This window comes from Thunnus maccoyii, chromosome 15 (assembly GCF_910596095.1).
Source record: "Thunnus maccoyii chromosome 15, fThuMac1.1, whole genome shotgun sequence".
Classification (NCBI taxonomy): domain Eukaryota; kingdom Metazoa; phylum Chordata; class Actinopteri; order Scombriformes; family Scombridae; genus Thunnus; species Thunnus maccoyii.
Window position 1 is genome coordinate 3,486,320 of NC_056547.1, and position 27,530 is coordinate 3,513,849.

General features: G+C 36.8%; 3 protein-coding genes across 3 annotated transcripts in view; 1 reads left to right on the forward strand and 2 right to left on the reverse strand.

Annotated features, from left to right (window-relative positions):
* The window catches only part of LOC121912967 (collagen alpha-1(XIV) chain-like), a 214,534-nt gene that overhangs the window by 166,564 nt on the left and 20,440 nt on the right, over positions 1-27,530 (forward strand). The window contains exons 35-37 of the mRNA XM_042435553.1: positions 795-872; positions 1,051-1,137; positions 1,825-1,878. Of these exons, the coding sequence (XP_042291487.1) occupies positions 795-872; positions 1,051-1,137; positions 1,825-1,878 (219 nt within the window). The remainder of the gene's footprint in view (positions 1-794; positions 873-1,050; positions 1,138-1,824; positions 1,879-27,530) is intronic.
* LOC121912965 (killer cell lectin-like receptor subfamily B member 1B allele C) lies at positions 10,991-20,615 on the reverse strand. The gene is made up of 9 exons (XM_042435551.1): positions 19,918-20,615; positions 18,375-18,496; positions 15,952-16,028; positions 14,452-14,602; positions 14,191-14,295; positions 13,563-13,673; positions 13,007-13,149; positions 12,048-12,169; positions 10,991-11,517 (listed from the first exon to the last, which is right to left on the reverse strand). The coding sequence occupies exons 4-9, from the start codon at positions 14,600-14,602 to the stop codon at positions 11,394-11,396; spliced, it is 756 nt and encodes a 251-aa protein (XP_042291485.1). The 5' UTR covers positions 15,952-16,028; positions 18,375-18,496; positions 19,918-20,615; the 3' UTR covers positions 10,991-11,393.
* Positions 20,690-26,011, reverse strand: LOC121912966 (natural killer cells antigen CD94-like). The gene is made up of 6 exons (XM_042435552.1): positions 25,462-26,011; positions 24,688-24,804; positions 24,498-24,563; positions 23,639-23,781; positions 22,653-22,774; positions 20,690-22,122 (listed from the first exon to the last, which is right to left on the reverse strand). Exons 1-6 carry the CDS (start codon positions 25,622-25,624, stop codon positions 21,999-22,001), a joined length of 735 nt encoding a protein of 244 aa, XP_042291486.1. The 5' UTR covers positions 25,625-26,011; the 3' UTR covers positions 20,690-21,998.

Here is a 27,530-nt window from a genome sequence, read left to right on the forward strand (position 1 = left end):
CTTATCATTAATAATGCATTTTATTTAAATTTAAAGGCACTCAAAGACACTTAACATAGATAAACGCAATGGCAAAAGTTACACACATCAACAGCAAGAGAGCAGCAGGAAAGACACAAGAGAATAAAAGACAATCTCAGTGAAATATGCTGGACTGAAGAGACGTTTCTGCTCATAGAAATGCAAAAACACTTATTTTGCACCACTTCATTAAATGATTTAACCATTTTTGTGCCTTGTGGAAACATATATATATACTATAAAACTTCTAGGTGATAAAGCTTCAGGATATCTGCAGGTCTTAAAAAGCCTTAAAAGGCATTGAATTAAGTTCCCTTAAGTTTTATTTGCAGAAGCTTTGATTATATGATTGTGCTGCAGGAAGCTGTTTAATCCTTTTTAGTTTCAGAGTTTCAGTCAGCAGCATCAGACCTGCAGCAAACACTCACTATGCACAATCAAAAACTTAAATGAACTTAAAATTAATTGATTATTTTGTAATTTCTTAATCAATCCATCAATTTTCTGCTACTCATCTGAATCCAGCTCATGTTGATTGATACATTTTAATTTATTACTTTAAATTATTTCCAGGAATTAGTATCATATACAACTGGGAAGTACTGAAAAACAAAGTAATTGTTGCCCTTATTGACACTACTGCTTTTCCATCATTCTCTGACCTGTATGACCATTTTATATTCAACCTGGTGACAATGGCAGAAACTGGTTGTGTGTTTTTACATTACCTTAGTGTCATTTAAACGAGTTCTTCGTGTTTTCTTCTTCTTCAGTTTCAGCTCCAGATATTTGACATCGTCTGCAGCACTTCGTGGGCAAACAGAGACAAGTGCTGCGAACTTCCTGGTCTGGTGAGCTCACAGTTTGTCTTTGTCTCACTTTTTCTCCAGTTTCCTGTTGATAAACTGTCAGGACCGATGTGTCACACTCCCACTTTGCTTGCTTCATTTTTTTTAATCATTTTATCATGTCACGTCACCGCCGTCTCTTTATTTTTTTTGTCATCCTCACCGTGCTGTGATCATCCAGAGGAAAGAGGTAGACTGCCCGGCGCTGCCCAAAGCCTGCACCTGCACCCAGGATAGCAAAGGTCCCGCCGGCCCTGCTGGACCACCAGTGAGCCACACACACACACACACACACACACACACACACTCTTATCAGTCACTGAGGATATCCTGTCTGATACGTTTTACCTTACAACGTCCAAATACTCAAGTCTTAAATGTTTATTTTAAATGTGTTTTCATCTGGGTTTTATGCTCCGAGGCATCAAAAAGTTGTTGTTTCCTTCTGCAAGAGAACACAGTTGACAGGAGATCAACTCACTTCACTCAGTTTTGGCTAAACTATAATAATAGTTTGACTATAAAGGTTTATAGTCTTATCTGTTGTTTCCCCAACTGCTGGAGAAGTAAAGTGGGTTAGTCTAACCTGCCCAGGCTCGCGTAAGGTGGACTGACCTTAAGGTGGACCAGCTGTTGTCATCTCAGCTGCTCTACCCCAAAGCAGAAACACACATATACCACATATTCATGCATGCAGGCAAAAACTTCATGTATAGTTTTAGTCACTCAACTTCACTCCAGCACAGTTTTCATTTCACTTTTCAGTTTGCCAGATTAAAACTCATATTTCTCATCTCTCAGTTTGTCTGTCAGCTTTGTGGGGGGTGGGGAGGGTGGGGGGGGGTATGACTCGCCGTCGATCTGCGCAGACACTCACACGATATGGAGACGTTGTTGATTTAAATGTGTTGATCGCGAGCCTCCAAACACCTGCTGCTGTTTGTGTTTCAAACAGGGAGGCCCAGGAATCAGAGGAGCCAGAGGTGATCGTGGAGAGCCGGGCCCGGTGGTAAGTCGTGTTCCTGATACCACAAACAAATGTCTTACAGCTACACTCTGCACCTGTTGCTTTGTTTGTGGGTCAAACCTCAAACAGCTGCTGTGAAGTCTTTTAGTCTTTTTTTTAACCTTTATTGATTCAGGTAAGTTTCACTGTGAGCCGCTCTGATCACACTCACGTCCATGCACATGTTAAAGAGACTGAGAGTGTGAATATTTCAAAGACAAATATAGTACTGTTTTTAAACACCACTGTAATTCTGCACAGTGGTGTTATATATATATATATATACTGATGCACATGGCAGCCCGGCTGTAAGCAAACACACTCACACACACTCACATTCACACAGAAGCAAAACAAGGACAGTAATAGATTTTGTTATTAATATCATGTTTTAGGCATCTGCTTTATTACATTTTGTGCTGTGTAAGCCACGACTCAGCGTTAAGAACAAGCTCAGTAACACGATACATGTGTGTCAAGGTAAGTCAAGATGTGTATTCATGATACACAACAAAACAGAGAACACAGTGTTTCATAAAAAGGTTACAGAAAACAAATGCTGGAATAATGTTGTAATGCTCTGTGATGTTTCACCGGTGTCTTATGATAAAGTTTTACGTTTTTAACGGTTGCAAACACAGTGTAAGGTAAAAAAACACACATTATTTCTAACATGAATGAAACACTAGAACACAATTCTTCACAAACAACATTAACACGATACAGTTAAAAGAAACAACAACTCAAAGACAAAATACGCAATAAAAGGAGAAAAAAATTAAGAATTTATGCTGATTTAGTTAACAAATTCATCCTTTCAATGTCAGCGGGAGCTTTAGGGCCTTTCCATTGACGTTTGCAGGTCGCAGGCCGACCTGTTATGGCTAATCTCAATAAAGTAATAGGTAGGGCAACACATATTTTGATACATACTCCTCCATTTATCCACTTCATCCTGTAACACTTTGTAGTTTTTGCTCAGGATGTCATATCTGGTCCGTAGCTCGTCTCCCTCTTCAATCAGATTGGTGTTTCCGTTGTGTGACTGGGTGAGGCTGATATTGAGCTGCTCAGGTTCTGTCATCAAATTCTGTTTTTCCAACGTAGCTAAAATATCTAGTCAGAAACAAATCAAAAAGCAGATTAACAACATAAATCTTTTTATCTACTTGCTTTGTTTTAAACTTGAATCTTTGAAACTAGAATTCCCCTGTTTTGGAGTCTATTTGGTGACCCCTGGGGGGCTCAGTAATAAACATGAATGAGAACGACCTCAGCTGATCACTGGGCAAAAGTGACATGACACTGATGATGAAATAATGTAAATTGGCATTAAACTCTACAAATCTGGCAGGTAAATCTAAAAAACAAAACACAGAAGAGCTCATAGAGCCCTGTTTCAATCAGACCAGTGCAACACTTTACTGGGGCACCAAAACACCACACAGACAGACAAAACAGATTTCAGAGTCAAGAAAATACCAAACTGTCAGAGCACAAAATAAAGACCAATATGTATTATAGAATAAAAAGCAAATCCTCACAGCGTATGTAGGATCCAGCCACTATCAGAAGATACAAAGCTCCCAGAATCATTACAGCAGATCTGACACGGTTTCCTTTGACAGCTGGAAGATCATTTTGAGTGTGTGGTCCTACAGAGACAAAGTATATTAATGTATTTTCATGAAGCACATTTGAAGTTGTTTTTTGGAATTATGGATCATTTTATCCAGCTGTGACATTTTACCTAAAGTGGCAGAAAATTAAATCTCAACATGTCAAGTCTGTAAATGTTTGCTAATGTTACAGAGACTGATGATATTTTATCCTTAGTTATCCTTAAGTTAAATGGAATAAACATTCATCATTCAGGATTTAATCAGATACGCAAAAAACATCATCTTTGTATAATATTTAGTTATTTTGTTCTTACCGACTTTACGGGATGCAAGATCAATATGACTGCGTCCCAAAGTGTCTACATCCTCGTAGATCTCCACCTGACTTTCCTCTTTTTCTCCTCCGTTATTTTTCCCTCCTCTGCTGTATCTCACAGTCAAACTCAAATCTGGTGCCTGGGTGTGTGTAGACATGCTGAGAGGTGAAAGAACTTGAATTAACTGAATCTACTCTTTGTTTGTTTGTTTCTCTGTGCGTCAGGCAGCTTTTAAACATGAAGCATCAAGGAAGTAGCTGCATGACAAACCACAAATACAGATATACACGCAACACATTTGTTACCGTGTGAAAAAACAACAACCCACTGTCTCACGTCACAGTCTGGGTCTTAGACTGATACAAAAACAGAAGACAAGCTGTTTTAACATGGAATACTTCAAAAAATGTAGAACAAATTAGTAAAAAATAATACAAATAAGGCCAGCTGTTTGTCTTAGAAATCAGGGGAAAAGACGTTCCTTATGACTCCATAACTTGCCTGAGAATCATCACAGTTTCTGTTAATACAATGAAGTAAACGACATAATAAATGCAACCTGCAAACTCATGTTTTTGATTTATTTTGTATTACTATGATAATACTACAGAGTGAGTTGCTGCACCAGGGGTTACTGTGTCACTGACACAAAAAATGACAAATAACTTCAACACTATGGAGAAAACTTGAATGCATCTCGACTCTGCACACCTCTATCAACAAAGAGAGTAGGAAATTGTTTTTTCACAGATCTAGTTGTTAAAATTTAATGTAAAAAAAAACCTAATGTGCAAATGCAAACAACTTCAGAGCACCACACAATTTTTCCACCAGTTTATTTATATTTTAAACATATACCAACAGAAATGAAACACTAGAGCACAATTCTTCACAAACAACATTAACACAATACAGTTAAAAAAAACAACAACAAAAAACAAAGACACAGTTTGGGTGTCCTCAGAGTAGGAAAGCCCAGTCCCTCCTCCATGGTCTTTAAGATTTAGATGGACAGATAACAACTCAGTTACAAAGATTATATATTGGGGTCACTTTATTTTCATTACATTTCTTTAGATTCTCACATTTATCACTTTTTGCATTTAGTAGCATTTTATAACAAGTTGAAGCCTCTCTCTCAACTCTTGACAACATAAAAAGATCAAAAGTTATGTCATTATTCTGAAGTTCCAAGTTCTTTCTTACATTATGTAGACAATTAATTTATTAATATTTAATATATCTCCAAATGTCTTCATGTCAGAGCACCACACAATGAATCCACCCGGCTGAAGTTGTCATGGCAACATGTAAACCAGGTAAACAGCTGCACAACCTGCATCTGATTTAAAGTCAAACTGTGACCGAAATGTTCACAAATAAATGTATTTGCTACGTATGTGCTGACTTTTCATATCAACACTCTTCTGGTCGTTTCTTATCTACAGCACTGGAGGTTCATGTTAATATCAGATGTGTGTTTTTCTCTAGAATATATCAGATATGAGCAGCAGCTTGTGAGTGTGAAGCAACCAAATAGACTCTTTATCCATTCTGTATCTCCCTCACGCTGTCCTCATGAGAAGCATCGCTCTAACATTATTTCCTGTGTCATGAACGTAATAAAACTGCTCTGAAGCCAAGTTGAAGGATGTAACTGAGTGACAGAAATAAAACAGCTTTGTCCCGTTTTATGAAGCACGTTATACAGCAGAATTCTACAATCATAAATTGGTTGGTAAATATTAAATTGGTTGTTGCCAGAACTGGGTGATATCAACAGAATTAAAGCACAATAATGTGCCATTTTGGCACAAAATTTCCTGTATTAATATTAACAATGTTAAGGTTATGAATACATACAGTTTCAAGGTGGCTCACATCACTATGACCACAACTGTGTCAGCTGATTAATGGTTTTGATAATATCGATGCTGTATCACCCAGTTATGCTAACTCTCCATTCAGATACAGATACATCAGTTTGTTTCTGGCTAAACAAACATTATACTGAATTTACCATGACTGCAGGTAAACAGGGGAGAACTCTTAAGCTTGCATTAATAGTTATTTATTTTCATATTGTTTATTTGTAAAGGAGCATAACATAAATGCAACCTCTGATGTATTATACTAGCTTGAAGCTAATTTTCATGCTCATGTTAAATACAGTAAAATATGCACACCATCAGCCTGGAGAGACCTTTTTCAATGGATTGAAGATATAACTTAGAAATCCATTGACTTGGGATTCATTTTTATGTGAATGTAGAATATGTCCATCAGTGACATATGACATTTATGCTCTAACCTCGTCAGTCACCTACACAGAAGTGAAGAGTAAACCACGTGAGAGTGATGTAGACTCAAGTTGACTGTGTGAACTAGTTCACATAGGCGTAGCTTCATTAGTGCAGAAGAGTTAAAATAACAAAATAACAGCTCAGTAGACAAAGTATAAGACAAGTATATAAAGTCTAAAGTTGCAATAGAAGATGTGAATGATTCTCAGTCATCCAGGTCATGATTATCTAAGGAGGGTTGAATCGTTGGCAAAAGGAATTCTGGTGGAAAGATTAATGTGGGCAGAGTGGGCGCAATGACTACATGGGTACCCATGATGTGCAGTGGTATGGCAGTGTTTCCCTTATATTCATTTGGCAGCGGCGCACCGCCGCTAAAATTTCAGGCGATCATTAATACCAACGGGCTACTAATGATTGTCACTCACCCACTGTGCAAGCACAATAACACTCTATGTTATTGTGGATTTTCTTTAGTCATCCTCCCTCTCTTCGTTCTTCAAAGGACATCTACATGAAAGGTACTAGAGTAGCGTTGCTCCGTTAAGGAATAAGACAGTGCGTGTGTGTGTAAGTGTGTGTAAATGTGCGTGTGTAGTTGCACAAGCACAGAGAGCGAGCAGCAGAAACATGACGTGAACGCGAGCGGAGCAGAGGAAAAGTTTAGCAGTAAGTTGTCAATCTGGCAGTAAATGTACAAAACAGGCTGTGTGTCAGTTACTAAATCCTGCAGCTCCTCAAGGCAAAGAAAATACTCATCTATCGAAGAGGATTAGCCCCAAAGTTAGCAACAACACGTTAACTTGACCAGGCTCACTTAAAGTGGACCGACTTCTAAGGTGGACCAGCAATTCTCATTTTAGTGTCAATCTCAGGCGCTCTTTAACAGAGAACGGAGAAATGTCTGATGAGTCTCTGTCTTGAGTTTTTCAAATGCCCCCAAATATGACCCCCCCCCCCACCCGCCACTCCAAAGCAGTCAACCCATGGGAATCACTGGTTATGGCCTAAAAGAGCGCTTAAATGTATCCATTTCATCCTGTAACACTTTGTAGTTTTTGCTCAGGATGTCATATCTGGTCTGTAGCCCGTCTCTCTCTTCAGTCAGATTGGTGTTTCCGTTGTGCGACTGGGTGAGGCTGATATTGAGCTGCTCACGTTCTGTCATCAAATTCTGTTTTTCCAACGTGGCTAAAACATCTAGTCAGAAACAAATCAAAAAGCAGATTAACAACATAAATCTTTTTATTTACTTGCTTTGTTTTAAACTTGAATCTTTGAAACTAGAATTCCCCTGTTTTGGAGTCTATTTGGTGATAAACAAGACTGGGAAAGACCTCAGCTGATCACTGGGCAAAAGTGACATGACACTGATGAAATACTGTAAATTGGCATTAAGCTCTACAAATCAGGCAGGTAAATCTAAAAAACAAAACACAGAAGAGCTCATAGAGCCCTGTTTTAATCACGCCAGTGCAACGCAGATAGATAACTATGAAGACATCCATGCCAGTGCTCTGGATGAGAAGTTAAATTTACTATTATAATACTACAGAGTGAGTCGCTTCACCAGGGGTTACTGTGTCACTGATGCAAATAATGACTAATAACTTCAACACTAAATTTTCATTTAACCTGTAACATATTTCCACATCTACCAAATGGATTTGCACCAAATTTTGCAGAGACATGGTTGTGTAATTTATTTATAAGTGCAGCTTTTTTTATTGGAGTCTTTTTTTACACATAGGGCAGCTTCTTTGGTGCCCTGCTTTTTAACATTTTTTATTATATACAATATATACAGTACTTTTGATGGCGTTATGCTTAAAAAAAATTGTAAGTTTCTCACATTCCGGTTCCCATCCTGTTGATTTATATTTGTACTCTGCTTTTAGACCGATCCAGAAAGACTCTAGTATGAAGGTAAATATGTTGCAAAATAAGAACTTTTAGAACAAAAATATGCACTTCTGTGTTTAAATTTTCACTTGCATTAAATATTGTCACACATGTGAGCCTAATTTGAAAAAAACAAAACACGAGAGCTTGTAGAAAAAATGTGAACTTGTATGTTGGAATTTTCACTCAGAAAATTAGATTAATGTTTACATCAGTAAATAAGTAATAATCATAATAACAATAAGTTTATTAGCAGACTTCCCAGAATGCATTGTTTGTGGGTTAAAACTCTCCAGAGTCTTCTTTACTTTAATCTCAAGCCTTGGTGGTTCTTGTGATGGTGAAGCAAATGATATGATGAAGGGTTTGTATCCACCTCAGTCCCTGCCCCCGTATCTATAATTTAAATAATTATAAAGTTATTCAGAGCAGCCTCACAAGTTGTCTCTATACTAACTCTGGTACAAATATAGCGTCAAAAGTAACAGAGAAAGCTTAAGACCTTCATGTCATGAAGAAAAACTGACCCTTTAAACTGAGAATGTAACTGCAAAACAAAGTTTTTGTTGATTAAACTCAATATCTTAAGCTTAATGAAGTTCTCCCAAAATGAGTTAACTTAACACTGTTGGTTTAAATATTACATTACTGGTTTTGCTGCAGAGTAGTTGCTCAGGCGTGTTTATAAGATCTTACAACACATGGACAGGAAGATGATTCCAGATGTCATCAGAAGACACAACACTCCTCCACACAATGCAGCGCCTCTGAAAGGCCGTCTTTGGGCTGGAGGATGCTTTTGTGAGAGTGGTCCTACGGAGGCAAAGCACACAGAGGGCGAGGTCATTAAAAGAAAATAACATGGATCTTTTTATAATTCCCCTCTGTTGTGATGGCACTTTACTCAGTAGCTTCACTGCTTTTGTTTGTGGTTGGCTGACATCTGTACACAGCTGGAAAATATTCTTAGCATTAATAACGATGTTTCAGTCATCAGACCTTCATCAGGAAGTGTTCAAAACATTGTAAATAAACTCACTTGATGATTATTTACTCACATAACAATGATATTGAATATTATGTTTATGATATGTCCCAGTGGCAGCATGTCTAAAGAGAAAAGGTGGGGGCCAAGTATGGAGCCTTGGGGAACGCCACAGGTCAGAGGGTCTGCTAAAGAGGAGGCATCACCAACCGCTAACCAACAAGTTCTGTTTGAAGATTTGAATCAGTCTCGGGCAGTATCCCTGATACAACCCACTTTTTAAGGCAAATGCTGAGCTAAAGTTGAGAAAAATTCAAATCAGTCTGCGTCAGCTGAAAGTAAAATATTGTTTATTACTTTGATGAAAGCAGTTTCAGCACTATGACGTGAACAGAAACTTGATTGAAACTTATCAAAGATGTTGCAATTATTCATAAAATAAACCAACTTTAAATAAACAACTTTCTCTAAAACTTTGGATAAAAATAGAGATGGGTTTACATTCTTTAAAATCCAGAGGGTAAAGTCTTGGTTTCTTGAGAAGTGGGTTCATTACTGTGTGTTTAAGACATGAGGGAACACAGCCAGTAGACAGAGAACTATTTACAGTGGATAAAATAAAAACACAGCTCCAAACCACAAGGTTTCATGCTTCAGGGATAAAGAAACAAACACAGATGTAGATCGGCAGCAGTTACTCAGGATTAGTACTCAAGGTTGCTCAAAATTGGAAAACTGAGTGAAACAAACTGAGCTGAGAGCAAACTTAGAGCTCAGACAAAAAGATAAGCAGATGTTAACAGACTGGAATTCTCAGTAATGAGAGACGCCCACACAAACACACATTATTTTGAATAATATTGACTTTCATAATTTCTCTCTTACCTCCTTCCTGTGACTGATGATCAGTGTGACCATCTTCAGTCACGTCTGCATTCTCGTAGATTTCCACTTAAATGTAAGCAGTACAAACATGATGAACTGTTGGGATGCTGCCTTCAGTGTTTCCTGACCAGACTCTTGTCTGGTTTCAGTGGAAAACTTTGAGGAAGTAGCAGCAGGAAAAGAAACACTGATAGATGCAGATCCTTTTATTCATTTTACTCATTTGAATGAAAACTTAACTCCAGTTTGGTGGTTTTCTGAATAAACTATGAATTCATGGGAATAAAGCTTGAAAAAATGTTTTTCTTTGTTTAAAATGTGCAAGAATTTGGAGATGCAAGGTTGTCAGTCAACCACAATGATTTGCATGTGTTAATAGATGCACCCACATTTATTCACAGCTCTCTTAAATACCCCACATACACACACATTCACAGACACACAGAGCAAATCAACAGCTCGTACAAAACAGGAAGTGCTACTTTATCAGTTACTTTATCTTGTTTTACAGAGACTCTGAAACTGTTTCCTACCACACTGTCATGTTTAATGAAGTTAAAATTTGACATGTGGTAAATTCAAATTTTTATTCATGCTGTGGAGCAAGGACAGTCTGTAAATCCATCATTTAACATCAAAATACTGTACTTTCACCACTGCAGGGCAGATCGCTTTGAGAATGATTGTGGTTGACAGACTGAAGTTTCTACTGCTACTATCAGGCCAAATCTTGCAAAGGCAGAGTAGAAACACAGAATTAAGGCTGATTTAAGCTCCCAGTGTGGCTGGTTTCATAAGCAGATTCCCCTCACCCACTACAGTGGGCAGGGAAATAAAATCCATGAATCAATAAATATAAAAACTGTCAATTTCTTTCCCCTTGGAGCCGACATGAAAATTATATTGGTTCAGTAAATTTCTGCTGACTGTCAGTGTGGTGAAGACAGTTTGTGCGGCTGCTGACCTCTCAGCTCATCAGGAGCTGCTGCTGACAGACAAAAAAATAATGTAATATAATAATAATAATAATAATAATAATAATAATAATAATAATAATAATGTAAAAATATTTTATTACAAGTAAAAGTCCTGCATTTAAAATCATACTTAAGTAAAATTTAGAAGCTAATTTTACTTAAAAGTACTAAAGTAAAAGTACTAATTTTGTAGAAAATCAGGCTGTAAGTGATATATTAAGATGCTGCTTATGCATTGATTCATCAATATTAATGATTTACTTTGTCAAATTCATTTAATATATCAGATACTTTCTCATGGGTTCACAGTAAGACTTTAAGAACAGCAAAAAAAATGTAATTCTGTTTGTTTCTTCTGACATGTTATGAACATTAAAGACTCGTGTACAGTTCATTTTCTCATGTTTGCCTTTATTAAGAACAAGATGTATGTGGACAGAGAGAGAATAATGACATGCAACAGGATTTAAACCCAGAACACAACAGTTACTTTGTATAAATATAACTGCAGGATCACCAGGAAGCTTTCAGGAGACTTCTTTCTCACAGATCCATTGTTTGGATTCATTGCTAATGATCCATTTTCCTCTTTGATTAATGAACACTGTGGACCAGTTCATAGGTGGGAAAAACTGGTCTATTTCCCAGGCCCTGCAGAACAAACACCATATTGATGCAGGTAACAGCTGCAAAATACAAACAAAGTCTGGACTGACCCTCTTATTCAGCTTCATATTTAGTTTCTTTGTGTTTTTAACCAGTACACAAGCCTACACCATAGAAGAAGAGGCAGAACAATCCAGCTTACTGAGCTAATGTAAGGAAAGGCTCCCCAGCTCTCCCAGCACTGTGATAATTTTGTTTTTTCTTTAAACAAAGACAGTAGCACACAATTGAATTAATATGAAAACATCGGTGCCCTCATGTGGCAGCCTGATAGAGTGCAGGTTCATTAGGCTGAACGTCTACCTGGTTTCAGGTTTGAGATTGTAACTTCAATATCAGCCACATTTTAACCTGAGATTGTGGTGGAACAATATATAACTTCACAAAATACTGATTTTTTTTTATTTATGAAATCTTTATTGCCCCCCTGCTTTTCTTTTAAATCCCACTTTAAATGATAAACAATGACCTTGATGTATCGTGATTCAATAAAAATAAAATGTAAAATATCTCACATATATGAAGGTGTTGATCCGTCCACCCATTTCCACCCCCATTTCTCCGGCCACTCTGAGGTTTTCACAGTCTGTAGGCCGATCCAGGAAGTTCCATCTTCATTCAGCTCTCTGAGAAACTCCTGATCATTTGACAAAAAAAGCTGATAATTATTTCTCTGTGGATACACTAACAGTTCTATGGTAGTGAATTCATTTTCATGTTGTGACCATTTTTCAAGTAGAAATGTAAATGTAAATCATGTGTTAAAACATGTAATAATATCATTAATAATAATAAGTTGTGTGTGGTATGGTGTTTCCACAAAAAAAAAAAAAATCTTGGTTAGAAATTCTTAAAACATCTTCTTCATCATTGAAAAATCCAGAATCCTGGATTCCTGCTGGACACAAGATGTCTCCTACTTCACTGAAAAGTCCATTCTCAGTGTTTGAGCACCAGAGGCTCCAAATGTCTATATGACATTTGTGTAATTTGCGTACTAGACCGTGATTGGCTCCAAACTGGTTGTGATGTCACAATAATATGCGTATGTACACGTCTTAAACTCTCTTAAGGGGAGAAACTTTCCTCCTTCTGCAGATTAATGTGGAAAACAGCCTGAACGCTGCACATACAACATTCTGCACAGTGAAGCTCAAACATCCAACTGAAGAAACAAGAAGAAAGATATTTTTGAGTGGAAGAGGACTTTAATTTAGGTCCTTCAAGTATTTTCCAAAAGTCAATTATTTTAGTCCTTTTACCATCTCTTAGTAAAACTGGTTATGTGTGACAGCCAAAAAGCACTTACACACATAAACATACTGGCACACACATATTATATTTACAGTATATATGAACACACACAGTATGAAGGATGTTCAAATCAACACAAGCTCCCAAATAAAAAGAAAGACCTTCTGCACATGCATGGAATCACACAGTAAAGCACAAATAAACACATTAAGTCACTCACCTGTTCGTGTTTGTTGTTTATGACCACCAGGTCTGCTGTTCTGTTCTTACAGTCTGCTCTGCTGTCATCCCAACTCTTCATCTCAGTAGATTTGTAGTAACAACTGCATCGAGATCTCTTCCATCCCTCAGGACACAAACTCTCTTATTGTCAAACAAATATTTTTATGTCACTTATGTCCAGACGTTTCACTTCACAAAAGTTCACTTTTTAGTTTAGTATACAGTATATTACCTGCTACTTCTCCCTTTTAGGGTGTTTACTTTGGACTGTAGCTGCTTTTAATTTGTATCTGAATGTAAAGCTATTGTTAGGCTGAAAGTTCCACAAAACAAAAGCCAATCAACAACATAAACAGCAGTTAAAACAGAACAACAGCGTCAAGTTGAACCTTGCCTTTAGCATATCTAATTTCTTAAAACATGTACACAAACAGAAATTTAAAAATCACAATATATTGTTTATAAAGAGTTATGTGCTGTAGTTATTTCTTTACAAACCCTGCAAAACCTGCTTGCAGGTCTAGTTGTATTTTCTGTTATAAAGCTTTTCGTACCTGCATGTTTGCCCTGGAGCTCCATTACTGAATCCTGTAACCGGCTATGATTGTTCAACATGTCGTCATATTGTCTCTGCAGCTGGTCTTTTTCCAGAATGGCTGAAATATCTTTTGAGAAGCACAACAGCACAAAAAGTTGTATCTGCCAGTCAGACATTCCTACATTTTAATTTCTCATTTTAAAACTATATTAAAATCACTTCAGGAACATACCACTCAAGTTTTTGGCACATGAATTTGCGATGCAGCTAATTATTTCATGCATTCATGCTGCCTGTAATTATCACTTTGCATTGTAATATGTAACTGAAGGGTTGCAGGGATCACATTTGCTGTGGGCGTTGGTATATTTGTCCAACTAAGTTAAGGTTATTGAAGAATGCTAGTTCATACACTGGTTCTTTATTTTTTTTTAGGACAATCTCATGTTTGTATTTTTCAGTTTTCTTCCCACAAAACTACTGAAGACACCCACTGATTTCAGGTGGAAAATTGCATGAAATTTTGATCAAATATATGGACATTCACCCATGATATTATCCAACAGAAAAAGCTTAAATCAAGACACTAAATAAAAACAGAGACTCAAGATATGACAGTTTGTATTAAAAACGCAATTCCTCACAACGTATGAAGATTCCAGTCAGCAGCAGAAGACACAGCACTCCCAGCATTATGGCTTTCAAACCGCTTCTTTTGACAGCTGCAGGATTCTTTTGAGTGCGTGGTCCTACAGAGGCAAAATATATAAAGAACATTTTTATTATGCTTGTTTGAAGTTTACAGTTTACAGCTTACAACACCAAGACACCTGATAATGATCCGTAGTGAATGGTGACTCATGGTGAATTGTGAATTATCAAACTATTCATTATTTCAGACTTACGGGCTGTTTGTGATCCGAAATCAATTTGATGCTCCTCATCGCTGAAGATCTCCACCTCATTCTCCTCTCCCTCTCCTCTGTTTTCTTGGACATTTCTGGTATATCTCACATTCAAACTCAACTGTGGTACAGCAGGAATTTCTGTAGACATCTTAAAGAAGTAAAAAACAAACTGAGCCTGTTCAGAACCAGGTTTCACTGTGTGTCTCTGAGCTGAGTAGCTTTCAACACAGGAAGTGTCAGCTTGAGAAACCACAACCACAGATGCAAAGCTAAATTTGTTGCTGTTAGATAGCAACCAGTTTGTTGATTTTTTTGTAAATTAAATTTAGACATTCAATGGTCCGGATGTTGGAACGATGAAAGCTTTCAGATAAACTGTATATAAAATCTATTTGCTCCAGAAAAACATAGCTGTTGATTTTATTTTAATGTTATTTTGTCTTTATTTTCTAACAGTAACATTTCACTCAACAGCAGAGCTGTGTGCCCACATTATGTCTTTAAGTTGATAAGTATTATTATTTCATCTAGAATGATACAGTGATCATGACCTTAAGATGCTAAGAATACCATTGTGCTGTTAAAAGAATAGAAAAAGGATGACAGAAAATCTTCCACATTGACACAACCTAGGCTCTTTGATAAATACTTTAAGTGCAGCTGGATTAAATGCAGGAGTAGCTTTGCACAACTGGTGACACACAGTACAGAGAATATTGGACCCAAAACAGTAAAGAGAAGCACAAAAGAAAGTCCAAGATGAGTATGAGTGGGGGTTAAGAACCTGGTTCTCCTCCATGGACACTTAGCGAGTATTATCCTGTTTATACCATGGTCACTTGCTAACAAAATGCCATATGTCATTAAATTAAAAATATCAGTCATGCTCATATAAGTATTTTTGATCTTTTGATCTTCACAGTGTAATTAAACAGTCGAGCACAGATAACATTAGATAGCATTAAAATAACATTAGATAACATTAGATAGCATTAAAATAACATTAGATAACATTAGATAGCATTAAAAAACAGAAAACACATTAACATTTCACAAGAATGCAACCATATTTTAGAAAAAAAAACAATATTTCACAAAACACAGAAATACAAATGTTGTGTTTTCTGTTTAGCTGTGTTTTGTGAAATATTTGTTGTTGTTGTTGTTGTTTGCTTGTTTATTTTTGATGTGTTTTCCACCTCAGGGCCACTGTACCTCACTCTGTCACACGTTAGCTCTCCGTCGCTGTCTCTCTTTCCCTTTCTCACTCTTACATGTGAACCACATCTCTATATTTTCTGTGTGGTTTTCTCTCTTTCCTCCTCCTATTGTTAGTTGGTTTGGATGTCCAGCTTCATGCAAATATATGATATGATTCTGTGGTTTGAAACACAGTGCGTTTCATAGTACAGTAAGTTGTATTTGATCTAATTTGACAAAGCTGATCCCAAAACAAACCCCTCTCTCAACAAAGAATACAGAAAATCTATTTCTCACATATCCAGTTTATCCATTGTCCTTGTTGATTGCAGAATCCTGCAGCGTACTGGTTCCACAGTCCTGTTGTCCAGAACCTGTAGGATAAATAAAATATTCTACTTTTTAACAAGGCTTAAACTCCAGATTATTTTCAGTTTGAAGTAAACTGATTAATCTCACCTCAAATATTCATATTTCTTGTAATGAATTACTCGTTTAAAGGTGCAGTGTGTAGAATTTAGTGGCATCTAGCGGGACGGACTTGGCAGAAATTAAATATAATATTCATAAGTATGTTTTAATTAGTGTATAATCACCTGAAAATGAGAATTATTGTGTTTTTGTTTCCTTAGAATGAGTCCTTTATATCTACATAGGGAGCTGTTCCATGGAGCCCGCCATGTTTCTAAGGTAGAGAACGGACAAACCAAACACAGGCTCTAGAGAGGGCCTTTCCCTTTTTTCGAAAGTTTTGCGGCCACCGTAAGTTTTCCTACATGCTTGGAAGGGGAGGGGAGGGGTATTCAGTTGATTGCAATCTGCAACCTCACCACTAGAATCCACTAAATCCTACACACTGGTACTTTAACACATAATTACGTGCTGTAAGCCAATATAATCAAAAGCTGTGAATTAAAGAATGAAAAATTGTTCAGTAATCCCATCATTTTGTGTTCAGTGAGAATTTTAAACTAGAGGAGCCAGTGAAGAGATTTAAGTATGGGGGTAATGTGAGACCATCTGTTTGACCTCATGAGTAGTCTGGCGGCAGCATTTTGGATTGTCTGCAGACAATCAAGAGCAGAGATACTAAGTGAGGAGAAAAGTGTGTTACAATAATCAATGCAAGATGAGACAAGGAAAGCATGTATAATCATCTCTAGTTCAGCTGTTAACTAGAACTACTGAACTAGAGATGAACTTCTTAAGTGGAAAAAACAAGATCTGGTCAGCTGCTTTACATGACGAGGATTGATCAAATATTACCCCTAAATTATGGAGGTTGGAGCGGGCAGCAGATTTAAGAGGCCCAATACTTTGCATAATCGCCAAGGCAACCTTTTCTGGACCAACAACTAGAACCTCCATCTCATCAGCATTAAGCTGTAAAAAACGTTCTGCCGTCCAGTCTCTAATAGCATTAAGACAGTCTAGGAGCTTAGATAATCTAAAAGCCTCACTAGGTTTAAATTAAGTTAAGTTGGATATCATCTGCCAATAAATGATAAGCAATATTAAATCTGTCCCAAGGGCAGCAAATATCAAGAAAATAACCGGGGCCCAGAACTGAGCCCTGCGTAACACCACAGGACAGTGGAGAAGAATCAGACACAAAGTCACCAGTAGAGACGGTGAAACTTCAGTTCGTCAGTGAGATAAGATGTAAACCAGTCTAATGCTATACCTGATATGCCCAACCCAATCACATAACCTCTTTATCAGGATTAACACAGAACAATCACCCGTATCAGAGGACATTAAAATATCGTCAGAAACAGTCAGAGGAGCAGTTTCAGTAGAGTGCTGTTTCCGAAACCCAGACTGAAACTTATCAGTGAGTTGATTGGCCACAACCTTCTCTAAAATTTGCAACAAAAGTGGGTGTTTAGATACAGGCCTATAGTTCTTGAGCAAGGTAGGATCTAAGTTTCTTTTCTTAAAATGGGCTGGATAGTAGCATACTTAAAATAGGAAGGGACACATCCTGAAGACAAGGAAGAATTAACAATAGCTGATACCATAAATATAAGATACAATAAACATATAGTAGACAATGTCAATGAAAACTGAAAGTGTATAAGATTTGTAAAGGTAGAATTTATGGCAGAGTTGTTGTATTGGATTGCATCAGATTGCACAGGCGTTCCTAATAAAGTGCTCGGTGAGTGTATATACACTCACCAAGCACAAACGTTGTTCAAATCAGCTCTACCTTAGCCATTAAATGTTCTTACTTGTACACATCAATGAATCAGTATCCCTTTTCTAACTACATATGTATAATATACTATATAACATATAATAAACTTTATATAGCACTTTTCTTTACAAAGTTACAAAGTGCTTTATAAAAAAAACTCCATTGCACTCTAAATGAGACCAATTTGCATAACAAGTACTTTTACTTTTGATACTTAATAGACATTTTGCTGCCAATAAATCTGTACTTGTACTTAAGTAGGATTTGTAATGCAGGACTTATATTTGTAACTGAGTATTTTTTTCATTGTGGTATTGCTACTTTTAATTAAATTGACTGTGTTATGGCAATTCGAAAACTCCTCACAAGTTATTTTATTTACTTCAATTTCTGAAGAATTAAAGACATTGATCGACTGAATTCATTTTTACAACTTATTCAATAAGTTTTTACTTACTTATGACAAACAGTCACTTTGATGACACTGTGATAAAAACAAAAAACTTTAAAAATGTCTCACATTTCTGCCAGCGGTGATCCATCCACCCATTCCCATTTCCATCCTCCTGATTCCAGTTTTTCTTGAGTAGCCCATAGACCAATCCAGGACTCTCCATTCATATTCAGCTCAGTGACACATTTCTAATAGTTGACAAGAGACAATAATCATTTCTCTGTTCATAATAATTCATTCTGTTTAAAATTTGTTGTTGAACTTTTCAGTTCCTCTGTGGTGCATAAATTAGAAACACTCAAAGAACTTGAAAACTGGCTCCTCTTAGACACTAATCATTGCTACAATAAAGTCAAATATACAAATATTCGTACATGTGTGTATAAAGACACATGTACAAACAGCCACTACAGCCATACTGTACTACAATATATACTTTTAGTTCTTATTCACTGTCATGTTCACACTAAGCCACAACAAACACAAGGGGGATCCTACACACTCAGGACTGGGCACAACGGTATGAAAGTAAATACACATTTGTTATGGATAAAGGTAGAGAAATCCATTTATAATGCAGAAGAAACTGCTTGTGTAAGGCTGCACACTGGAATCAGCCCTGCATTAAAACAGTGCATGGGGCATATTGTTAAAGTTACCAGTGAGACAATGAAATACAATCCAGCAAGTCAAGTTGGAGCTACAGATTAATGCGTTTAAAGGCATATCAGGCGCCAAAACACCACACAGAGGTTTGCAATACTCAGACCAACTACAGAAAGTTATCACGGTGGCCACTTTTTTATCATTTGTCACAATGATCAGAAGGTAAACAGGCGAATACAGCATTCACGTCACAAAGTAATCCATCAGGAAAGTGGGCTTGCATGTATGTAATTAGCAAACGCAGCACCTTGCTGGACGACGTCGCACTTCGTTGCAGCAAAAGTTGAAGCAGCCTCAATTTTTTTGCCGGACACCACCATGCTGTCGTGCTGAGCCCTCTGCGTTGGCACCCCACTACATCAACAAACTGCTCCATTAAAAAGGATGAGAGAGCTGCATTTTTTCATGCAGAACTAATATCAGAGGTCAGACCATCTCATTTTACTAGTTTATCAGTGTTCTTCCATGTTCATTCAAGTCATCAATTTCCATCAAATGGTTCCTGTGATTTTCTCTCTCACACAAATATTTGGAAATATCCAGCCTGTTTACATCTTGATCTGTTAATATTCAATCAGACACCCTTTTGTTCCACTCATGCTAACCTTGCTATCTTCCTTTTTAATGAACCTCACTTTTCAGGAATAGGACTTTTCAAATTCATTGCAAATGTGCAGTAACGTAAACAAAACCACAGTTACAAAACAAAGGCTGAAAATACACAGGGTCTTAATATGAAAATAATATCCACACCCTTAAAAGAACCTCATGAAAGCTCATCAACAAAAGCAACAGGGAAGTGGACCTAAATGACTATACAGCAGGCAGTGCAGGTTGGTGTACATGCATATTGGACATGCAAATAAGCACAAGCTCCTACATAAAAACACAAACCTTCTGCACATGCATAGACTCACACAGTAAAGCACAAATAAACACTCACCTGTTCCTCTTGGTTGTTTATGGCCACCAGATCTGCTCCTTTGTCCTGACAGTCTCTTCTGCTTTTATACCAAGTGTTCCTCTCCTTGGACTTATAGTCCAAGGAGAGGAACCAAGTGTTCCTCATCCAAACCTCCTCCATCCTTCAGGACACCACTTTCCTAATTGTCAGACAAGTGTTTTAGAGACAGTTTTCATGTTAGTCGGTTTCAAATTGTCAAAAAGACTTGTTAAGTTTAACAAGTTGCTTGCCGCTGAAAATAGTCTTTTTCGTTACACTGTAAAATATTACACTGGAATTTAGTGGAATCAACTAGTCTTTTCATTAACTTAATATAAAAAGTTATATTCATCTCAAGTTAATTCAGTTTATAATTTCCAGATTTTGTCTTCAAACCGTTTTGGAACCTGACTTTCATCTTTATGCTTCTTGTTGTGTTTTTTCTTGCCTTTAACATAAATCCTCAGTCTCTGAATTGTGTGTTTAGTACACAGCCAGTAGACAAAAAGATAAGCAGATGTTAACAGACTGGAATATTCAGTAATGATAGACGCCCACACAAACACACGCACATCATTTTGAATAATATTGACTTTCATAATTTCTCACTTACCTCCTTCCTGTGACTGATGATCAGTGTCACCATCTTCAGTTACGTCTGCACTCTTGTAGATTTCCACTTCTCTCTCAACCCAATCTGCTCCGTCTTCCTGAACGTTTCTGTTATATTTCACCTTTTTTGGTAAATCTGGTTTGGCATATATATCTGAGGACACAAACAACAGTTTTGAGACAGTTTCTGCTATAAAACTTAAATGTAAGCAGTTATTACACCCCACCCTTGGTCAGCCCTATGGGGCGAACAACAATCCACCATGTACCCAATTTAAAACTCCAACAAACTATAATTGATACAAGTTTAAGAACATGATGAACTGTTGGGATGCTGCCTTCAGTGTTTCCTGACCAGACTTTTGTCTGGTTTCAGTAGAAAAACTCTGAGGAAATAGCAGCAGGAAAAGAAACACCGATAGATGCAGATCCTTTTATTCGTTTTACTCATTTGAATGAAAACTTAACTCCAGTTTGATGATTTTCTGAAGTTCAATTCGAAGCCATTTAAATAAAGTATGAATTTGTGAGTGTAAAGCTGGAAAAAAATGCAATGATTTGCATGTGTTGTTGTATGTGTTCATACATGTAACCACATTTATTCACAGCTTTCTTAAATACCCCACATACACACACATTCACAGACACACAGAGCAAATCAACAGCTCGTACAAAACAGGAAGTGCTACTTTATCAGTTACTTTATCTTGTTTTACAGAGACTCTGAAACTGTTTCCTACCACACTGTCATGTTTAATGAAGTTAAAATTTGACATGTGGTAAATTCAATTTTTTGTTCATGGTGTGGAGCAAGGACAGTCTGTAAATCCATCATTTAACATCAAAATACTGTACTGAGAATGATTGTGGTTGACAGACTGAAGTTTCTACTGCTACTATCAGGCCAAATCTTGCAAAGGCAGAGTAGAAACACAGAATTAAGGCTGATTTAAGCTCCCAGTGTGGCTGGTTTCATATGCAGATTCCCCTCGCCCGCTACAGTGGGCGGGGAAATAAAATCCATGAATCAAGAACTATAAAAACTGTCAATTTCTTTCCCCTTGGAGCTGACATGAAAATTATATTGGTTCAGTAAATTTCTGCTGACTGTCAGTGTGGTGAAGACAGTTTGTGAAAATCAGGCTGTAAGTGATATATATGCTGCTTATGCATTGATTCATCAATATTAATTGATTGATTTACTTTGTTAAATTCATTTAATATATCAGATACTTTCTCGTGGGTTCACAGTAAGACTTAAAGAACAGCAAAGAAAATGTAATTCTGTTTGTTTCTTCTGACATGTTATGAACATTAAAGACTCGTGTACAGTTCATTTTCTCATGTTTGCCTTTATTAAGAACAAGATGCATGTGGACAGAGAGGGAATAATGACATGCAACAGGATTTAAACCCAGAACATAACAGTTACTTTGTATAAATATAACTGCAGGATCACCAGGAAGCTTTCAGGAGACTTCTTTCTCACAGATCCATTGTTTGGATTCATTGCTAATGATCCATTTTCCTTTTTGATTAATGGACACTGTGGACCAGTTCATAGGTGGTAAAGGCTGGTCTATTTCCCAGGTCCTGCAGAACAAACACCATATTGATACAGGTAACAACTGCAAAATACAAACAAAGTCTGGACTGACCCTCTTATTCAACTTCATATTTAGTTTCTTTGTGTTTTTAACCAGTACACAAGCCTACACCATAGAAGAAGAGGCAGACCAATCCAGCTTACTGAGCTAATGTAAGGAAAGGCTCCCCAGCTCTCCCAGCACTATGAGAATTTTGTTTTTTCTTTAAACAAAGACAGTAGCACACAATTGAATTAATATGAAAACATCGGTGCCCTCATGTGGCAGCCTGATAGAGTGCAGGTTCATTAGGCTGAACGTCTACCTGGTTTCAGGTTTGAGATTGTAACTTCAATATCAGCCACATTTTAACCTGAGATTGTGGTGGAACAATATATAACTTCACAAAATACTGATTTTTTTTTATTTATGAAATCTTTATTGCCCCCCTGCTTTTCTTTTAAATCCCACTTTAAATGATAAACAATGACCTTGATGTATCATGATTCAATAAAAATAAAATGTAAAATATCTCACATATATGAAGGTGTTGATCCGTCCACCCATTTCCACCCCCATTTCTCCGGCCACTCTGAGGTTTTCACAGTCTGTAGGCCGATCCAGGAAGTTCCATCTTCATTCAGCTCTCTGAGAAACTCCTGATCATTTGACAAAAAAAGCTGATAATTATTTCTCTGTGGATACACTAACAGTTCTATGGTAGTGAATTCATTTTCATGTTGTGACCATTTTTCAAGTAGAAATGTAAATGTAAACATGTAATAATATCATTAATAATAATAAGTTGTGTGTGGTATGGTGTTTCCACAAAAATTAAAAAAATCTTGGTTAGAAATTCTTAAAACAACATCTTCTTCTCCATCATTGAAAAATCCAGAATCTATAAATATGCAAATATTTTTCAATTCACAAGTTTTCCTGCTGGACACAAGATGTCTCCTACTTCACTGAAAAGTCCATTCTCAGTGTTTGAGCACCAGAGGCTCCAAATGTCCATATCACAATTGTGTAAGTTGCATACTGGACCATGATTGACTTTAAACTGGTTGTGATGTCACAATAATATGCATATGTACACATCTTAAACTCTTTTAAGGGGAGAAACTTTCCTCCTTCTGCAGATTAATGTAAAAAACAGCCTGAACGCTGCACATACAACATTCTGCACAGTGAAGCTCAAACATCCAACTGAAGAAACAACAAGAAAGATATTTTTGAGTGGAAGAGGACTTTAATTTAGGTCCTTAAAGGTCCTTCAAGTATTTTCCAAAAGTCAATTATTTTAGTCCTTTTACCATCTCTTAGTAAAACTGGTTATGTGTGACAGCCAAAAAGCACTTACACACATAAACATACTGGCACACACATATTATATTTACAGTATATATGAACACACACAGTATGAAGGATATTCAACACAAGCTCCCAAATAAAAACACAGACCTTCTGCACATGCATGGAGTCACACAGTAAAGTACAAATAAACACATTAAGTCACTCACCTGTTCTTCTTTGTTGTTTATGACCACCAGGTCTGCTGTTCTGTTCTTACAGTCTGCTCTGCTGTCATCCCAACTCTTCATCTCAGTAGATTTGTAGTAACAACTGCATCGAAATCTCTTCCATCCCTCAGGACACAAACTCTCTTATTGTCAAACAAATATTTTTATGTCACTTATGTCCAGACGTTTCACTTCACAAAAGTTCACTTTTTAGTTTAGTATACAGTATATTACCTGCTACTTCTCCCTTTTAGGGTGTTTACTTTGGACTGTAGCTGCTTTTAATTTGTATCTGAATGTAAAGCTATTGTTAAGCTGAAAGTTCCACAAAACAAAAGTCAATCAACAACATAAACAGCAATTAAAACAGAACAACAGCGTCAAGTTGAACCTTGCCTTTAGCACATCTAATTTCTTAAAACATGCACACAAACAGAAATTTAAAAATCACAATATATTGTTTATGAAGAGTTATGTGCTGTAGTTATTTCTTTACAAACTCTGCAAAACCTGCTTGCAGGTCTAGTTGTATTTTCTGTTATAAAGCTTTTCATACCTGCATTTTTGCTTTGATTGTTCAACATGTCGTCATATTGTCTCTGCAGCTGGTCTTTTTCCAGAACCACAACAGAGCAAAAAGTTGTATCTACCAGTCAGACATTCCTACATTTTGATTTCTGATTTTAAAACTATATTAAAATCAATTTTTTCATGCATTCATGCTGCCTGTAATTATCACTTTGCATTGAAATATGTAATTTATTTTCACATGCACAAATGTGTTAGTGACAGATTTCACATCAGCTAATGACAGAATAATATGACTTAAAGTCTGCTGTTTCTTTTAAATCGTTCTCACCGCTAATGTTTGTCCTCAGCTTGTTAGCTTCAGTCAGCTGGTCCCTTTCCAGAGAGACTGAAGTATCTGGTAAGAATCCACAAACATAAAAAAAAAAAGGAATAAAGCAAATATATCAAATTTGAACAACTGATCAAGATTTTGAGTGACATTGAAAAATATAATATTAAAATAAAGATGAGATCCTCACAGAGTTTGAACAGGACAGTGATTCCGATTAGTAGCACGAGACACAGTAGACCCAGAATCACTGCAGCAATTGTAAAAGGGTCTCTCAGGACAGCTGGAGGATGACGAGTGTTTGCTCCTACAGACGCAAAGTATACAGACAACACATTTCGATATTTGAACTAGAACTTTACTAGATGAGAACGATGGTGTTAGAAGTGAGAATGCAATCCCTGCAGGAAACTACACCAAAACATCATTTTCACATAAAGAGAGAGACTGATATTAATATCTGTTAGCAAGCAGCTCCTCAGGCATGAAGACTGGGCATTACTGCATGAGCTGAGAAATCAAACCACAACTGTTAAACACTACTGAAGTATCGGATTCAACAGTTTCACAAACAGCCACTATGTTTTTCTAAGAGTTCATTACTTCATTTCTCCAGTTGTGGTGATTTTTTCTTTTCAGCTATGAGCAGCTATTCGATTTTTGTTTCTGACTGTACTGTGCTGGTGTTTTCAATATGCTTTATTTTGTCATTTTGCCACAGTCGACACACTTCAGACGATTAAAATTAGCACGACAAGAAGCCAACAGGCAAACTCAGGAACTAGATTAAATTATAATGTCGTCAACTACTGTCGTTATTTTGTACAAATATGAAACTGAACAGACTTAGCTGAGTGCTTAATTTTAAAGACATGCCCACATACAAGCACATACTCACTTGTCACTTTTTATATTAACAATAACAAAGATACTGAACATTGATTCTACCGTATTTAATACTCACCTCCATCCTGTGTCGAAAAATCCACCCGATGATCAGTCAAACGGTCGAAGCTCTCGTAGATGTCGACCAGTCTCTCTGTTCTCTCTCCTCTGTCCCCTTGGGCTCCTTTGCTGTATCTCGCGTTCATCAGCTCATTCGGCTTTTCATAAATGTTGGAAGACATTTTTAAGGCATTAAAAAAAACAACCGAAAAGTCTCTGTAGCTTTTTTTTCTAGTCTCGATTTACTCGTCGTACTCTGTTGCTGTCACTGCATCGCTGTATTTCTGCTGTATTGCCGTAGTTTAAAATGAGAAATATAACTTTGTGCTGTATTCTGATGCTGCTTTCTGTGTTTTCTGTCTGGTGTGTCTGTCTGTTTCTGTGTGTGTCAGCCAGGTTTCAACAGGAAGTAGTAAAAAAAAGATTTTCCTCTCTCTTATCTTTAGTTGGGCTTATGAAAGATCAAGTATAAAAGCATGCGGATGTTTAATATATTAGTTTATATTTTAGTTTAGTTCATTTTAATAAGTGAGGTTGTTTTTGAAGTTGTCATTCAAAAAACAGCAGAATGAGAGGCGATTGATATTGGGGGGGGGGGGGGGGGGTTCTCACAGAGGTAGTGTGATACAGGATCTCTGGTTTATCAAGTATGGTTGAGCTCTTAAAGCTGTTTTTTTTTAACTGATAATGAGGTTAAAATGTCAGTTGTGCTGCTGTAGTTTGATGGATTAGATGATAAAGGAGTAGATTAAAGAAATAGAGAACTATTTTTACACCAATGATGGAACGCAACATCACAACATATAAATGATCAAAAAATGAACATGCAAAACATTTTAAGAAAATCAGAAAAAGAAGCTACGTGTCCTGATCTGATTGCGTGTCACAAAATGGCGTCCCGAAGCAACATATACTGACTAAAATGTTTTATACGGATGTGACGTTATCACCACTACTGATCATTTCATAATATCGGCTGTGACCCTTGCTTAAATGCCACCCTGCCCACCCCACACCCCCCAAAAAAATGTGAAATAAGCACAAGTCTAATAAACATGTAAGAAACAGAGTAAAGAGTAGAGTTCTGGATTCATAGTTTTACAGGCAAATAGCATTTGTTTGGCACGATGAGCAGCTTATGACCTTATTTGTTGGTAACAGGATAATATCTGCCATGTATCGCTGTACCTTTAAATATCTCGTCATAATCTGAAATTTACCAGCTGTGCAGTATTTTAGGCCATAAAAACTGCAGCAAAGACTGTTTTTCTTGCAGTTTTTAAATAAGTTGAGAATGAATCGTCATGTCAGTATTAAAGTGTGCCTTTAATTTTGGCTTAATCTTTATTTTATCAGGAATATGTGCTTGTTTCATACGTTGTTAAGAGTGCAACATGGAACACATACACACATTAGATGCTTGTGACATCAAAGAGCTGATCATATAAACCCCCCCCCCCCCCCATCATGTCTCAGTAGAGAACACACAATTTCCTTCCTCTGTAAAGATATGTATCATTTTTTTATTCATCAATCAAAGAGAAGCAGCAGCAGTGGTGGGAATATAACTAAATACATTCACTCAAGTACTGTGCTTAGGTACACTTTTAAGGTACTTGTGTTTTACTTGAGTATTTTTATTTTACATTACTTGATACTTCCACTTCACCTCCATTTCAGAGCATAAAGTGCATAAAATAACACAATGATGAGTTTATAAATTAAACTGCATGGTTAAAGATTAAACCAGTGGTTCACAAACTTTATGGTTTATGGCCCTTCATAAAAACTCAGTGTGTAGTTTTGTCTTGTTGTCATGTTTCAGATGTTCCACCAAAGCAACATTTCCCCCCTAAATTTCCCCTCACACAACTGTTAAGTTAACTGTAAAAGAGGTAAAACTCTACAATATTTCACTAAAACACAAAGATTAAAGAAGAGAAAAAAAAATCCAAATTCATGTAGCATCTCACGACCCCTCAGATTTATCTTGTGACCCTCATAAAGCAGTTCAAACTAGCTCCACCTCGACCAGCTACAACAAGAAAATGCTGCTTATGTGCCAATTTGCCAATTTTCTGCAAAACA

What these genes read in the sequence shown, in the direction of transcription:
- LOC121912965 (XM_042435551.1), bottom strand. Translation starts at nt 14,602, where the DNA reads ATGTCTACAGAAATTCCTGCTGTACCACAGTTGAGTTTGAATGTGAGA. An exon ending in GACTGGAATCTTCATACGTT is followed by an intron (nt 13,674 to 14,190) that starts GTGAGGAATTGC and finishes GCTTCTCAAAAG; the next exon opens with ATATTTCAGCCATTCTGGAA. An exon ending in GGATCAACACCTTCATATAT is followed by an intron (nt 11,518 to 12,047) that starts GTGAGATATTTT and finishes TTTGTTCTGCAG; the next exon opens with GGCCTGGGAAATAGACCAGT.
- LOC121912966 (XM_042435552.1), bottom strand. Translation starts at nt 25,624, where the DNA reads ATGTCTTCCAACATTTATGAAAAGCCGAATGAGCTGATGAACGCGAGA. An exon ending in CACTGTCCTGTTCAAACTCT is followed by an intron (nt 24,564 to 24,687) that starts GTGAGGATCTCA and finishes GATTCTTACCAG; the next exon opens with ATACTTCAGTCTCTCTGGAA. An exon ending in TAAACAACAAAGAAGAACAG is followed by an intron (nt 22,775 to 23,638) that starts GTGAGTGACTTA and finishes TCAAATGATCAG; the next exon opens with GAGTTTCTCAGAGAGCTGAA.